This window comes from Grammomys surdaster, unplaced genomic scaffold (genome assembly GCF_004785775.1).
Source record: "Grammomys surdaster isolate TR1022 unplaced genomic scaffold, NIH_TR_1.0 100, whole genome shotgun sequence".
In the NCBI taxonomy this organism is placed as follows: Eukaryota; Metazoa; Chordata; class Mammalia; order Rodentia; family Muridae; genus Grammomys; species Grammomys surdaster.
This window is the reverse complement of record NW_021604579.1, coordinates 3,760,667-3,777,347: the sequence shown is the minus strand read 5'-3', so window position 1 is coordinate 3,777,347 and position 16,681 is coordinate 3,760,667. Positions and strand designations below refer to the sequence as shown.

General features: G+C 48.8%; 1 protein-coding gene across 1 annotated transcript in view; it reads right to left on the bottom strand.

Annotated features, from left to right (window-relative positions):
* Ipo13 (importin 13) overlaps positions 1 to 8,166 on the bottom strand; it is a 20,636-nt gene extending 12,470 nt beyond the window's left edge. The window contains exons 1-2 of the mRNA XM_028786544.1: positions 7,445 to 8,166; positions 4,954 to 5,690 (exon numbers count right to left, since the gene is read on the bottom strand). Coding sequence (XP_028642377.1) covers positions 4,954 to 5,690; positions 7,445 to 7,528 — 821 coding nt within the window. The 5' untranslated portion in view covers positions 7,529 to 8,166. The remainder of the gene's footprint in view (positions 1 to 4,953; positions 5,691 to 7,444) is intronic.
* Between the last annotated feature and the right edge of the window lie 8,515 nt (positions 8,167 to 16,681).

Here is a 16,681-nt window from a genome sequence, read left to right as displayed (position 1 = left end):
TAGGTCAGAGTGATGCCCAGTGTATAGGTCAGAGGGATGCCCAGTGTGTGTATAGGTCAGAGTGATGCCTAGTAGGTCAGAGCGAGACTCAGATTCAGAAATCGTTAGCTGGTAGCTGAAGATACAGGAGTCAGTAAGAGCTGACCAGGAGGAAAGTATGGAGTGAGAAAATTGTATTGTCCAGGTCAGAGTCCTGAAGCACGAAGACAGGCAGAGAAAGCCAGGACACAAAGGGGACGGAGACCAGGGTAACTCCATTCTATGGAGGATAGAATGAAGTAGAGGAAGCTATAATCTAAAAGATGATCAGATGTTTGGGACCTCTCTGATGTCAAGCAGTGTCGCTGTAGCAATTTATGCACCTGGAGAGGAAGAGGGGCTGAGGGTCCATGTTACCTGAACTTTCCCCCACCCCCAGCAAGTTGCTAGGCAACAGCATCTGGACATAGTGAAATGAAAGGACATAAAGAGGCAGCCAGACTAGGAAGGTTGGCTTCCTTCTCTACAATCCCATTCTAGATTCTGCTGGCAAAAGCTATCCATACCAGAATACCCCCAGTTCAGAGACAGCCGTAGGGGGTGTCGCCTGGAGACAGCTGGGATGGCTTCAGTCTCAGGATCCTGACACAGGCTGCACCACCAGACAATGGGTACCTTCAGGCCAAGCTCAGGCACAAAGAGTCAGGGGCAGGGCCAAGGCTATGACCCATAAGCTCCCTAGCAGCTGAGATGGAGGCTTACTCCACAGCATCCCCACTGACTTCCAAGGTATCCACTACCTGCCAGTTCATGCAGACAGAAGGTAGGCAGTGAAGGCTCTCAGCATGTTTTGAGTCTCAAACAGGATAAATCAAGAACATCATAACCTAGAAGGGCTCACATAATTGCTCAAGGTCACACAGTGACTTAAGACACAGATCAGATTGAGAAACTCTTAAACCACTGTAGATCTGCTTCCCTTTCAAGGCCCAAATACAATTTCCTGCAGAGGATCTGTGCAGATCTCACTTTGTATCTCCAGTCCTTATGATGGGAGCCCCAACGCCCTATCCATTCACTTCCCCTTTCCCTCAGTTCCCTATGAGAAGTTATTCTGGCATTAAAAATGTATTTCAAAAGATGAACATGGTGATGCACACCTTTAATTTCAACGCTTGGGAGACAGACGCAAGAAGATATGAATTTGAGGCTAGCCTGGTCTATGGAGTGAGTTCCAGGACAGCCAGTGCTACATGGAGAAACTGTGTCTTGAAAAACAAACAATAAACCAAACAAACAAACAAAAAGTGTATTCCAGGGGGAAAATTCAAAGGAGAGAGACAGGAAGAAGGGGCAAGTGCAGAGGAACAGAAAGAAAGATGACTTGAGTGTATGTTGAGCTGGAGGGAAGGCTAATACCAGGACACCAGGGAAGATAGAGACTAGATCACCCAGGGTAATTACTGAAGGTCACTTTCTTAAGGCAAATATAGCAAGTCAGATTGGACAGAACAAAACCCCAGTGCCAACTCCTGGCTTGTGGTAGCCAGCCCATAGAGAAACTGCCTGTGTAGATTTCCTGCCACACATGCTTGAGAGCTCTGAGCGATCAGAATGAGACTGAGGCCTTGAAGGTTTCTAGACTTGCTATGGAAGCCTGGGAGAATGACTTAAGATCTCTTATGATCTAAGAGGCCTATCTCTAGATGGTCAGCTTCTGCAGCTGGAGCAGAGCTGTTGGGATGTCTTGGCTGTCGCTCACACTGAGCTCAGCCCAGACCTACAATTAGAGCTCTGGGAGCAGAGCTGAGAAAATGGGAAGAGTTGCTAAGCAACCAAGGGGCTGCAACCAATGGGCGCCTGGAAGGCTTTGGGTTCCCGCACTGGCCCCTTGCTTGCTCATTCGTTCAGAAGAGAAGGGGCATCAATTACTTGCTAAAGCCCTTGAGGCAGGCTGGGTGGGTAAACTTTGGGTGTATCCAAGGATACCCGACATCACCCTGGTACTTACCCTGATAATTTTCCTTAGCCACTACCTAAGCCCACTCAGCACTTGAGCTTCATGCTGCCACAAGAGCCCCCACACGAGACTTGTTATCCACTATGCTAGGGAGCCAGCATCTTACTAACAGTATCTTACTAACTGTTCTTGCAAAGATAATAGCCAATATTAACAAACACAAGTGACATTATGAAGAACCAGGCAACCACATTCAATATCTCATGTTCTCTTATTTAACCTTCATACCGAAACATGGTTTTTTTTTTTTTTGTTTGTTTATTTGTTTTTTTTCGAGACAGGGTTTCTCTGTGTAGCCCTGGCTGTCCTGGAACTCACTCTGTAGACCAGGCTGGCCTTGAACTCAGAAATCCACCTGCCTCTGCTTCCTAAATGCTGGGATTAAAGGCGTGCGCCACCACCGCCCGGCCTCCAAAACATGTTTTCAACCAACACCTTTTTACTTTTTTTTTTTTCCATTTTAGAAGTGGGATTGAACCTAGGGTGTGTACATGTTCAGCAAGCACTACTACTGAGCCTTGACATCCACAGCCCTTTAAAGTTTTAAAGAACAGCAACTAACCATGTTACCTGTGTGTGTGTGTGTGTGTGTGTGTGTCTGTGTGTTTGTGGAGGAGCTCTAGCCCACTGCATGTAACAGTTTCTATTCCTTAATTGCTTAAAGCAAACAGCTTTAGTCAGCTTAACAGTAACTGTCTGCTTCTCGCTCAAAGGAGAAAAGGTTACCATTAAACCTATCACAAATGGTAGAAGGACAAAATCATCACGCACAGACACACAGTCCCCAATTTAAAGCATGTGGCACAGCATATATGTGCTAATGGGAGCTGCTGCTCTCTCATCCTGAGTGAAGGCCACAAAAGAGTTGCCATTACTCAAGGACTTGGGACATTCTTTACTGAATACCAAGGCTGGCCTGCACACATCATCCTGTCCCAAGAACTACAATTACCCTGTGTGTTCTGTATGATTGCCTCCATTTTTGCTTAGAAGTGGTTCACCCAAGGTCCCACAGTTAGCAAACAAACTCTGAAATTCAAACTCAGACATGACTACTGACAAGGCTTGAGCCACTAGCCACTCCCCCACAGCTTTCGCTGGTTTCTCTACCTAAGATTCCCAAAACCTTTCTCTCAAGTGTCAAGGTCAGGTTTCCAGTCTTGTTCTTTCCAGCCCAACTTACCTCCCCCCAAAATCTCAACAGATCATTTTCTCTGTATAAAATCCTCCAGGAACTTTATACTGGCTTCAGGAAGGAAATTAAAAGGAAAAAAATATTGAGTTGGAGAGATGGCTGCTCTTCCAGAGGTCCTGAGTTCAATTCCCAGCAACCACATGGTGGCTCACAACCATCTGTAATGGGATCTGATGCTCTCTTTTGTTGTGTCTCAAGACAGTGACAGTGTACTCACGTACATAAAATAAACCTTAAAAGACAAACACTTGTTTTAAAAAAAATTCTCAAGCTTGGTTGTCAAGGTCCTACATGATTTGAACCTGGTTCTCCTACAACACTGGCCTTTAAGCCCCGCTATTTAGTCATACCTAATAATTTACAAGCCACCACTGATTCCTTCATATCTTTTCCTTCATATCTTTCACCTTGCTTGGGGACTTTCTTCTGTCTGGGATGACCTGCCCAAACCCATCAACTGCACCTGACTTGCACGATTTCTCCCCACCCTCCTCCCTCTCTCTCTCTCTCTCTCTCTCTCCCTCTCTCTCTCTCTCTCTCTTGCACAGCCTTCCAAGTTCGGTCCTCTGGGAATCTCGGACTGAGTTAAACGCCTTCACTAGGTACCCAGAGCCTCTGCCCTCCACTGGTGCTGAGCAGTGATGGGCTGCAGTTGCCTACTCCTGTGTTCACTGGATTGTGAGCAGCTGACAAGAGGGGTTCAAACCTTCACCTGTGCGCTTCCAGAGCACAGCATGGGGCCCGGCTTGGCAGGTCCTTGATGGCAAACACACTCTTCCCTACACCCACCTTCTTTCTGGTCTTTGAATGTTCTGTGGCACTGTCCACTTTGGGATTTTGTACTTAAAGCTAGTGGCGGTCCTTCTCACCCAATCTCCTTTACCTCCAGCCCCCGACATCATCATCCCATTTTTCATCCACTTAAAAACTGGTGGCTACTCCATTTCCTGGGCACAACGAGATAAAAATGACGAGTCCCTGGCCTTGCAGTTGAGTGGCTAATGAGATGCACATGGATATATACCAAGGAGTCACATTACAGGGTCGGAAGGAAAGTCAGGAATCTGATTCAAGAGCTCTGAAATGACATGGTAGAGAAGACCAAGCTTGGCCTTAAGAACCCTTGGGAACGTCTCTACAGAAGTGACGTGAGATTTACGTTGACTAGGTGATGTGCCAGGCACCTGTTCAGGAACTGGGAAGGAGTAGGACAGTACAGAAGCGCAGGAAGTCAGGAGCGACGTGAGATGAAGGGGAGGGTTGCCTTGTGGTGGAGGCATCTCTATGAGTTACACTGATGATCTTCAACACAGAGAGAGCCACTGGTCAGAAAGGAAAGATCAAAGCTTCATTCTCAGAAAGTCGCTCTGACTGTTGGGCTGATAAAGGGTATAAGGCGGGGGGAAGTAGGAGACTGTAGAGAAAGCTCTGCTAAATTCTGGGAAAAGAGACAATGACAGCTGAGATTAGGGAGGTGGCAGCCGAAACTGAAAATAATAGATCTGCATATGGCCAGGAGCAGGACAGCAAGGACTTAGTGACTGGCTGAGGGAAAGAGAACAGGCAAATGTTTTAATAGTCTAGTAGATAAGTTAGGTGTTTAATGTCCCCCTCACTTTCTCAACCATGAGGACGGGGACCGTGTCTCGCCTGCATCCTTGCTTTTGTCTCCATAGGATGAAGTGTATGACAAACACCCCATTAATGCTTATGGGATGGATGGGGCTGTCCCTTTCTGGGAAGCTGGAGAGTAACTCACCTCTGGGCATCAGGCTGGGAGATGGCATTGACAATGGCCTCCACACTGCTGTCAAAGAGCTCCGAGTCCTGCAGAGCAGCGAAGGCAGCCTGAATGAGTGCCTCACAGTCCTGCAGGGGTACTTCCAGCTGCACCCAGCTGGAGAAGCACTTGAGCACCTTCTGACGCACACAGCTGGGAGAGCTGGGCTGTTGTAGCAGTTGCTCCAGCAATGGGAAGACAGCCCCACACTCTACAGCCAGGCTGGTCCGCACCAGACCTTTGCGGTACTGGGGCAAGCGGCTGGTCTGAAACTCCTCAGGCAGAACTGTCAGCAACTCCAGCAGGGCCAGACAACGGCCCTGGCTATCCACCGGTGAGTCCTCAGCCTGGAAGAGCCGAACCATATCTGCCACAGCACATGGCCAAGCGTCAGGCATCATGCTGAGAGCGAGTGAGGCCAGCGCCACACACAGCCGAGTCAGCACAATTTTGGAGCCACTGGCAAAGCGGGTGATCTGGGTGAAGAGCTGCGCCTTTAAGCTTTCATACTGGTCGGTGGGGATGTCACTCCAATATCGAGAGATCTTGATGTGCAGGGCACTGGCCCCAAAGTACTGGATCTCAGGCACCTTGTCTGGCTGGAGTAGCTGCCAGCTGAAATGCCAGGCCTGAGGAGAGACCTGGGCCTGCATCAGCCACTTCTGAGCCAGGTTCTTGTTCTCAATATTGGGGTCGTAGTAGAGCTGGTGCAGCGCCTGCAGGACAGCACAGGACTGAGCAGGTGCTGGCTACTCTGGATCCTGCCAGAGCCCAGAACAGAGGGTGGGACTTGGTCCTGCAAGATGCTGCCTCTCCCTGACTTGGGAGGGAGAAGGAGTGAGCAGGGAGAACTCAGGGCTTGGCTGACCTTTTGAAAGCCTGAATCTTGCCCGGGTTCTATCACATTCTCTTCTTATAGTACAAATGGGTTCTGAGAGGGACTCTCCACAGGAAGGCAGAAAAGGCAGGGGCTAGGCTCTTCCCATAGGGAGGTTTGTAAGGGCAAGGCCTAGAAGGAAGGAATGGCTCCACCACGGTAAACGTAAGCCTGAAGCAAGCACAGAACAGCCCGGGGCCTGGCCCCTCTAGATTCAGCTCCTCCCATTGATTCCAACTAGCAAACTCCATTTGCTCCCCAGGGATCATCCTGAGGTCACTCCTGAGGCTGGCACTAAAGCCAGTGTGAAATCTGAGAAGGACTGCTTCAGGCCAGGTAGCCCAGGAACAGATACACTGGAAGGAGGGTGGGAACATCTTCAGAGAGTACAAGTCAGCCTCCAATCAGATGATGCAGAGATGCCTTGGCCAGAAGCAGCCCAAGCAAGTACCTACCCAGGAGCTGTCAGCAGCAGAATCCCCAGGGCCCAACTCCAGTGAGACTTCATGCAGAGAGAAAACAATGGCTCATCTCCCTGGCAGCACATGAAACCATGTGCCACCATGCCAACACTGTCCAGCCCCAAGGGCCAGGTTCTCTAAATGGACTCCATCCAAATAGGATTTACCAAATCTGTACCCCCCCTGAAAGCCAGTTATAGCTACTGTCCCTTGTTCAGGCACTCAGGGACGCAAAAAGAGACAGGAAACAGAAACAGAAAAGATGCCTTCTTTAGGCAAACTAGCCTCAAGAGCCACAAATGTGATTCTATGACTGTCCCTTGCTATCCAACAAGGTATCTCTATCTTTCCATTCATCCCTGGAAGCATAGGGGGGTGGGTGGGTACATTCCTTCATCCCAGGCTGCTGGGAGAAGAATAAAAAAAAAAAAAAAAAAAAAAAGATGGCCTGGCAATGAAAAAGTCTGGAAGGAGGCCAGGGCAGAAAGCCATGTGAGCAGGTAAGGAAGGTAGGGCCCTGTAAAGTTGCCAGCAGAGCCAAGCCCCTTGGACCCAGCACAGAACAAGAGAGCCAGAAATACTCCTGCCTGCCCAGGACAGGTTTGACTTCCATCCAATAAGGAAAAGACCCTTTCTGAAGATGAATGAAAACATAACTCAGATGGTTTTAGTTCTAGATATCTTTGTGAGCCTTTGACTGAAAAAAAAAAAAAGTGAGTCGGGTCCAGGATGGCTCAGCATCAGTGTGGTTTCTGAGGTGGGGGTGGGGGTGGCTGAGTGGCAGCTCTTGTGAGTTCCTGGTTTCCTCCAGAACTCCCTCTGCCTTTCTCCTGGAGCTGGACAGGAGCCGATTTGGTTATAAGTCTAAGTCCTTCAGCACGCTAAAGGGAACAACCTAAGATCCTAGAGTATCTATCCGAAAGAGGACCTGTGTCTACAGAAAGCCAAAAATAGCCCATTAGGCACTGCAACACTGCTGTCCAAGCCGGCTGCCCGACAGAGACGGTAAATACCAGGTGCTCTGGGGGCATCATCCCAGCGGGCACTGAGCCCAGGCCTGAGCTCTGGCATTAGTGTCAGTCCCCAGAACTTCTGCTCTGTCACTGGAGTGCCCACCCCAAGGCCCTCATACCTTCTCCACGTTCTCCACAGTGAAGTCCAAGGCTGGTGCTGCTCCAGCCCCTGCAGCCCCCAGCTGCTCCTCCCGCCGCTCCATCTTTGCTCCCTGCCTGGCAGGGAGGTGGACCCTGATCTCTCTCTTGCCCCAGCCCTTTGGCTGTCGGCTCCCTGCTAGACTCCGGCTTGAGTACCCAGAAAGTGGTGGGATGAGGGGATGCCCAGGGCGGGCATGGCTGCCGAGGCCTGCCCACCGCGTTTGGAGGGGGTGGGTTGCAGGGGTCAAAAGATGTGCTCTTCGGAAGGGACCCGCTAAGGCGGCTCCCAAAAGGGAGGCGTCAGTGAGGTGCTCCCAGAGAAGGGTCCTAGTGGGAGGTCACGGCTCTGTCCCTTGAATCAAAAGTCATAGGGGAGGGAGGCCTACAGGGGAAACAGAGGCCCTGGCCCGTGAGGGGTCACAGGGTCAACGGCCTGTACCCATAACACCCTAGTCTGGATGAGCTTCGAGATGCTATGAGGTCAGGGGGCTGGGAGATCACCCGGGAGAGAGCCCTTCGCGAGATACGGAGACGTTCAAGGAAGCACGGGGTTGCAGTTTCGTGAGTCTGGGGTAGAGTCGGTAGAGTTGGGGGGCTGAGATAGGTCCCCTCCGTTCGCCTGGCCCGCGATCTGTTCGCCTCCCGGCTTTGGCCCCGCTATGGTCGCTGCCTCCGCCCCAGTGACTGACAGACCGGCCGGCCCGGCCGGGACGGGGCGGGGACCTCAGCAAGACGCGGGCTGTCCCGAGCGCCTGTCTCCAGTACCACCAACTCAGGCCCCCACCCACGCCTGTCCTGGCCCGGCACGGCCAAGCACATCCAGGCACGGCACGGCGGAACTACGCGGAAACACATTCCGGGTCTTTGGCCCTGCCCTCGTGCTAGCTCGCGCTCCCCCGAACAGGCGACGGAACGGCACACCGCCGGGGGCCCCTGCCCGAAGCAAGGACCTGCCTCTATGCACCCTGGGAAATGTAGTTTTCTCCAGACCGGAAGGCGGCTCCTGAAGAGGGAGGCTTGGAGCACGTGGGTTGGGGGTCCTATGGATCCCTATCCTATTCTCGGTTTACGGCAGAGGATCGTCTTACTCATTCACATTGCCTAGGAGTGCAACTCCTGCGAAGACTTGATTCTTGGGGCCCGTGGATGGAGTTGGAAGCCAAGAATGAAGGGGAGAGGGTCTAGTTTGGTCGGCGTTCAGGCACAGGAAACTGGTTGTGTTGGTGAACCAACAGCACCCGCCAAAGAAGAGGGAAGATAGGAGTTGCTTAGTACCCCACAATTTAAAAAAATTAAAAAAGCACTGTGGATCAGCTTTGTGGTGTGTGTGTGTGTGTGTGTGTGTGTGTGTGTGTGTGTGTGTGTGAAGAGAGGAAGAAAGGGGAAAATGTAAGGTTTTCATTATGTTTTAAGTAAGAATAGCTCATGGCTTTACCCCTTAGGTTCTTTCTCTCTCTCTACTCTGCAGTGGTGGGTTGGTTTGTTTTGAGATGGAATCTCTTGTCTGGGGTAGTGGTGCACACCTTTAATCCCAACACTCCTGGGGATTATAGGAGTGTACCACCAAGCTGGGTGTCTGAGGTTCTGTGAATCTCACCCAGGTACCGTGCCTCTAGTGCACCCTGGCAACTGAACCACACCTTTCACCTTCCTTGTTTTCAAGTGGGACTCTCACTTTGTAGCCCTGGCTTGAGGTGAGTATTTTTATTCATTATTTTCAGCTAAAATGGGAAAGTCAAGGTCCTCTCCACCCTCAACTTTTCCTCCAGTTGACTCCTGTCAGCAGGGAAAAAAATGATTTCAGACAGAAGGATCTTGGTTTGTTTTGTTTTTGTTTTGTTTTTTCAAGACAGGGTTTCTTTGTGAGGCCCTGGCTGTCTTGAAACTCTGTAGACCAGGCTGGCTTCCAACTCACTGAGACCCACTCTGCTTCCAGAGTGCTAGAATTAAAAGTATGCACCACCATGCCCAACCTAAAACATTTTTGTTGTTGTTTTTGTTTTTTTGAGACAGGGTTTCTCTGTATAGCCCTGACTGTCCTGGAACTCACTCTGTAGACCAAGCTGGCCTTGAACTCAGAATTCCATCTGCCTCTGCCTCCCAAGTGCTGGAAACAAAGGTGTGCACCACCACGGCCTATTTTTCTTTTTTTTCTTTCTTTCTTTCTTTTTTTTTTATTAACTAAATTATATTAAACTCGATTTGGGCTTACTATATGGCTTCTCTCTCCTTATTAATTAAACTTTTCTCAACACAGCCTTCTAGCAGTAGCAAAGTTGGGTAAGTATGAGACAGACTGGCATGACATCAGGACGAGCAAAAATTTGTAAATCTGAGGAGGAAACAGATTAAGACAAGGACTGGAGACACCATACAGGGCTTTACATGTGCCCCACCACACCAGGTGACACTTGTGCTCTAAGGGAGGAAGCTGGCACTGGATGTAGCTGCTGAGGCCAGAGAAGGCCAATGAACGATTCCCAAAGGAGGAGAAACTAGATAAGATCTTGGAGAATCCTCAAAGCCTGGGAAGGAGAGTGACTCACTTTGCTGCTAAAGGAAGTCCATCCATCACAACTAGCCAGCAAATCGTTGTCAAAAAAAATAAATAAATAAAATAAAATTTTTTTTTTCTTTTTCAAGTGTCTTAAAGAAATCAATCATCCCTGTGAGTTTGAGGCCAGCCTGGTCTACACAGTGAGTTCCAGAACAGCCAGAGTTATAAGACCCTGTCTGAAAAACAACAACAGAAACCAAAACTTGTTTAAAGAACACTAGTGACTTCGGATATGCTTAAGGGACTCTCTGATGGTGAGGAGGAGGGAAGGGATGACTGACAGAGGCTTAATTGTGATGAGCAGCAGAGGACCGTAAAGCCCTGCAGGAAGGACCTGCTCCTGAGTGCCTCTGAAACTTAGGTGGGTTTTCAGATGAGCACACATGACTACGTTGACATTGTAGAGAACTCTGTCTGCACTGTGCAGGAACTTGGAGGAGGAAAGGGAAGATGGTAAAAGTAGGAGACTTCAACAGGAGGGAGTCAGGGAGCCAAGAAAGAACCGACTCCAGGCTTAGGATGTGCACTCTGCCAGGTCTGCTGCTGGCTGAAGCTTTCTCAGTGATGTGAATCCTCAAAAGTAGCCTAAAAGATGGCAGGGTTGACGGGGTGGCAGCAGAGAGCACCATTCTCTGCTTAGACCTGGTTTTAAAACATGTGTCTTTCCAGCCAGGAGGCATGGCTTCTTTGGGAGATGAGTGAGAGATTTCTCAAGTGAGGCACAAACTGAAATAATACATGGCTAGGGTCTGGCCCACAAGCCACCGCATGGCTACTGTGTTTTCATCATGTTTACAGTTAAAGGCTAATTTACCTCACCATCTCTGTTCCTGTTAAGGAACCAGGATAATCACTTGAAGGCTTGGAGACCAGTGAGGATAAGTCCCTTGCTATGAGCTTTGAACCCCACCTCCCATTTTCTATAACACTGGGAAGTATCACAAATATTTAAAATGCCATTATGAACAGGGTGCCATCCCTGGGCTAGTAGTCTTGGGTTCTATAAGAAAGCAAGCTGAGCAAGGCAGGGGAAGCAAGCCAGTAAGTAACATCCCTCCATGGCCTCTGCATCAGCTCCTGCTTGCTGACCAGTCCTGACTTCCTTTGGTGATGAACAGCAATGTGGAAATATAAGCTAAATAAACTCCTCCCCAGCTTGCTTCTTGTTTGTGCAAGAGTAGAAACCCTGACTAAGACAGCAGTTAACAATACTTCCTGTCCAACCTGAAACTTGAGTTCAATTCTGAAGCCTCACATGGTGGAAAAAGATAACAGACTCCCAAAGCTTGTCCTTGTGTAGATGTGCCCCCCCCAACACATACACATAATGGATGAATAAATAAATGGAGTTTTCAGAAACTTGATCTAATTAGACCTGCCAATCGGCTGGCTAGAAGACTGCCCATCAGGAAAGTTGATGCCATCAGGAAAGCCTGAAGACAGGCTGAGGGGATGGGAGGAGTTATCTCCTCGGTGGGACATCGTCCTTGGGTCCTCCATGGTCGGCTCTCACAGCAAGCCGTTCCTTGTAGACCTCCACTGCCCAGCCTGGAGTTTGAGTAGAGTATCCACTCTTCTTTTCTTTCTATCTCATTTTCAGATGCTGGCCAAAAGCCCAAGCATGCTTTCTCCGAGACTCTGGACTGTCTCACTGTGTCCCTGCAGTTTTTCTCCTCTCCATCCCTTACCCCCAGGAGTTGTTGGGACTCTCAGCTTCCCTCCCATGCTTTTCTCTCTGACTCTAATGAAAGCAGCCCCAAGCTTTCTTCTGTTTTCAAATTATTCTATCAATGAGAATAACAACTCAAAAAAAGAGACCCCTGGTTCCCCCTTAACATTCCCATCACTATACATGATAAAAGGATTTCTACAGCGCAGCTTGTATAGATCACAGCAGGCCAAGATGGTTCCACGAGGGAGAGTTTATTAAGAGAGTGGGAGAGCAGGAGAGAGAGAGAAGAGTAGAGAGGAGTAGAGGCTGGCCATGACCACGTGGAGAGAGGGGGAAGAGAAGGGAGGAGAGGAGACAACCTGCAGGTGCTCAGGGTTGAGGAGCAAGAGAGAGAGGAGGGGCCAAGCAGCCCCTTTTATAGTGGGCAGGGTTACCTGCCTGTTGCCAGGTAACTGTGGGGAGGAGCGTACCTGGCTGTTGCAGGTGGAGTTTAACAGATTACTAACATTCCCACGTTTTGGTTTAATTAAAAAGAAAAATTAGAAAGAGGTGACGGCAAAGCAGGAATAGGTTCGTCGTGAAATCTGGCTACTTCCTGCTGGCATTGAGGGCGATGTGTCTCTAGGGGGAACCTAGAAGAATGGGAGATGTTTGTCCGGTCTTAGGAGAACTGGCTGTTTTCTGATGTCCAGGGTCAGGTCCAGTAGAAGCAGCTGTGTGTGTGGCAGGAGATGGAGCATCTGAAGGTTGCGTCTCTGGAGCTGTATTGGATGCACCTGGACTTGACAAGATGTAGGAAATAAGATTAAGAACACTTGGAGAAATTTTTTTTTAAGATGTACATTTGAAACCCAGAGGGATCACACCCTTTGTTATAGGTAGTGAGTGGGAATTTTAGGCAGATGTACTTATCTGGATGGCATCCATGAGAGGTAGATCTGAGTGGGTTTCCTGTAGCTTATAAGTTTTTAAAAGAGATAACAGCATGAGTTAACAACACAAGTAGTCTTTCAACTGAGTTTAGGTAATGAGGTAACAGATAATATCTTTGAAAACTTAGCTGTCAATATAGTCAGAAGTCTGGTAAAGAGTAAACAATCTACCAGTTATATATTATTTTTTTAAAAAATGACAGAGTCTACTAGCCAACAGTTCCCGTGGTTTCCATAGTCTCTTGGGCGAAGTCAGTTTGGCTTTTAAGCGCAGAAGCCGCAGGGCTTTTTTCTGTGGAATGGGTACGCATGATATGAGAAATGACTTACCTTTATTTAGCCAAGCCATTTGACTCAGGGCGTCCCGTTGCGTTTGTTCATATACAATCTAGGTTGTATGTTCTAGGAGTCCGGCGTCCACGTCTTCTGAAACCATCTTGGGTTAACTGTTAAAGGCTTTGGGCATTCTGTCGGCCATAAACTTAAAATATACGATTAGCAGACTTCTGACAAGACTGAGAGCCATAAGGATTGGTTGTAACTGAATAGAATAGCAGTAGTAAAAATCTATCAAGACATGTTAGGAAAGAGTCTTAAGTAACTTTGGTAGGTTGCATAGAAAGAGAAAAGCACAGTTTTGTATTAGCAAAGAAGCATTTTTGTTAAGAAAGAATAAGAAAGCTGGCAATAGTGGCATACGGTACAGCTGGCAGGCTGGAGCTATGAGCCACAGGTGCTGTGGGCGGAAATGACAGGGCGGGACTTCCTGTTAGCATGAGGAAGCTGCTGCCCAGTGTCTCTGGCAGCAGTGAGTAAAGAAAAGCAAGTATGTCCCATATAACCCCAACGTTTACAGGTCCCAGGCGGCAGGATGTAAGGGGAAAACCCAGAGCAGAGCTAAGAACCATAGAGGGAAGGGACCAGGCGAGTCGGCTGACCGATTGCAGAGGAGGTGAGGGGAGCTAGCTGGGCCCTGGACCCGCTAGCTTTCCAGGCAAGGCACTGGAACTGAGGTTCCAGTCGACCCGCAAAAGACGAAGGAGGGGGAAAGGGAAAAGGGCGCGAAAGACTGGCCCTTGGAAGAGACACCTGGGGACTATGGTCGGAGCCGGTGCTCCTAAGGCAAAGAAAACAGTCTGTCCAGGCCTGGCCTGGGGTACTCAGTGGCGAGAAACTGTCTCGAGAGGAAGAGGGGAAGTGTCTCATCCAAGGGGAGCCGTCCTAGAGAGGTTCAGGGAAGGACACTCTAGCTCAAGGAATCTTCCCTGGGACCATGTGGACTCTGGCCAGTGGGGGATGGGGAAGCTTACCAGTTCTAGGCTAGTGTGTGTGGAACCTGCAGACATCCGCTAGAGTCATAGTAATTCCCCCATTTTAGTTTAATTAAAAAGAAAAACTAGAAAGAGGTGTGGGGCAGAACCTTGGGTGGGGAGCAGGCAGAACACATGGAAAGGGGTATAGGGAACTTTTCCAGTTATCAGACTGCTGGCAGTATGTGTCTGTGGGTACGGACGAAGACAATGTATTGCCCATTGGTTGACGGTTGTTACAGGCTATCAGCCAGCGTCCTGAATGATAAGCCAGTAACAAAGCAATCAGGCACTGCTTATAATAATCGGGCCGTCGCGCAATCAAATAAGGGCCTCGACTGGGCTAGCCCACCAGAAGTTAGCCAGTCAGGATATAGCTCGCCTGGTACCAGTTTTTCTGTGGAGCTGCAAGAGCTGAGGAGGGGTTACGAGCTATTTCCGAGAGGGGAAAGACCACCCAATGGGCCAAAGTCCTAAGTGGCAGATCAGCTAGAGGCCATATGGACTGGGGCCATGAAAAGCCAAACCCTTAGTCCAGGAAGCGCTGGCCAGGCGCTAACCCGGTGTTCAGGGTCCCTCAAGCAGAACGGAAACTCCTTACCAATTAATCGATGTCTGTTTGTGAGTTTGTGCAGTCTAATATCAGGAAATGGTACCCGGCCCACGTGGCAGAGTACCACACAGGTGGCCGCAGTGGCTCAGCTCACATGGTGGAAGTTTGGCGAGCCTCACAGCAGCAGCAGCATGGGACGGGGGTTGTAGCAGCAGATGAAGTCCGAGTGGTCGTTGTGTCCATCTTGTATGGTTGCAGCAGCTGAGGTCCCCAAAGTCTTCGTATCCCGGGTTTCAGCACCAAATGAAAGGATTTCTACACACAGCTTGGATGGATCACAGCAGGCCAAGATGGTTCCACGAGGGAGAGTTTATTAAAAGAGTGGGAGAGCAACAGGAGAGAGAGAGAAGTAGAGAGGAGTAGAGGCTGGCCATGACCATGTGGAGAGAGGGGAAGAGAAGGGGGGAGGGGAGCTGTCGATTCATCAGAAGCATACCATCTCCATTTACTTTTCTGGTGCTGTGATAATACTGGGGCTTACACATTCTGACCATTGTCCATCATAGAGAGAGAAGTCAAGGCAGGAGCAGAAGCAGGAACCTAGAGGCAGAAACTGAGGAAGGGTTGAGCAGAGGAACACTGCTTCCTGCCTCAACTTGAGAGTTTGCTTGGCTTGCTAATGGAACTCAGGATCACTTGCCACACACATCAGTCATTAGTCAAGAAAATGCCTCACAGACAGGCCCAAAGGATGATCGGATGGAGGCAATTCCTCAACTGCGAGTCTTCCTTCCCAGCTTTGTCAAGGCAAACTTAGACATAAGCATGACATTGACAAAATCCAAGCAGCACATACACCTTAACCAAACCCACTGGGAACCATTTAGTGGTCCCTCAGGACAAACCCCAAACTCCATAGTATAGCACTAAAGCCCTGTATGGTGTCTCCAGCCCTTGTCTTAATCTGTTTTCTCCCCAGGTTCACAAAGTTGCTGCTCCTGATGCTATGTCAGTCCTTCCTTCTCATATTTGCCTAACTGTGCTTCTGCTAGAAGGCTCTATGTTGGTAAAAGTTTAATCAATAAGGAGAGAGAAGCCATACAGTAAACCCAGATCGAGTTTAATGTAGTTTAGGGGTTTTTTTGTTTGTTTGTTTGTTTGTTTGTTTTGTTTTAATGTTTTAGGCCAGGCATGGTGGCGCATACCTTTAATCCCAGCACTCAGGAGGCAGAGGCAGGTGGATGTCTAAATTTGAAGCCAGCCTAGTCTACATAGTGAGTTCTGGGACAGCCAGGGCCATGTAGAGAGGACCTGTCTCAAAAAACAAAAATAAGTAAAGATGAAAATAAGGTTTTATCTGCATATATTAGTTATATATGATGGTTTCACTGTGACATTTTCATACATTCATAATGATATATACTATGTATTTGAATTATATTCATCTCCATTTTCCACTAATTCCTTTTTTCAACTCATCTTTCTTCTTTCATGCTGTGTTCGTGTGTGTGTGTGTGTGTGTCCCAATTTATTTCACTAGGGTTGGTTACATGGATATTTACCACTGAAGAAAATGCCTCTCCCTCCTGTTGTGGTGACTTACCCCCCACACACACATATTGTATCAACTGGTTATTCAGGTGTGCCCCTGTATTTTCAACTGTTATTTGCGGTGCTGGTGCCATGGCTCCTGTCTGGCAGGATATGTAAATATTTGCTGCTTCCTCATTTGCTCCTCCACTCCCCCCCCCAAAAAAAAAGACAAGCGTCGTGGGGGAGGTCACAGTAGCCCTCAATCTGGCCAAAAGGCAATACTACTGATGTCATCCGGCCGGCTGCTGATTGGTTCAGAATGAGTAGCTGTGAAATCTCCCCTACTATGCTAATAGCTTTTTGTGTGAGAAAGAAGCGTGACATTTGAGGAATAAAGAGTTGTCCACTTCAGCTGAGACAGGAAGAGCATCAGAGGGTTGAAGCAGAGAGTCTCCACGGTGGAGACTGGCAGGGGAGTCCGGTTAAGTTAGACGACTTGCTGAGAAAGCACCCCAGCAAACAGGCCAACAGTATATACTATACAAATGTCTCCATGTCTTTATTATTAAACCCCAAGCAGGACCTTCAAAAGCCTGGCAATACACCATTAACTGACTATAAATCCTCATGGACAGATGCGGCCTCACGATCCATGCCA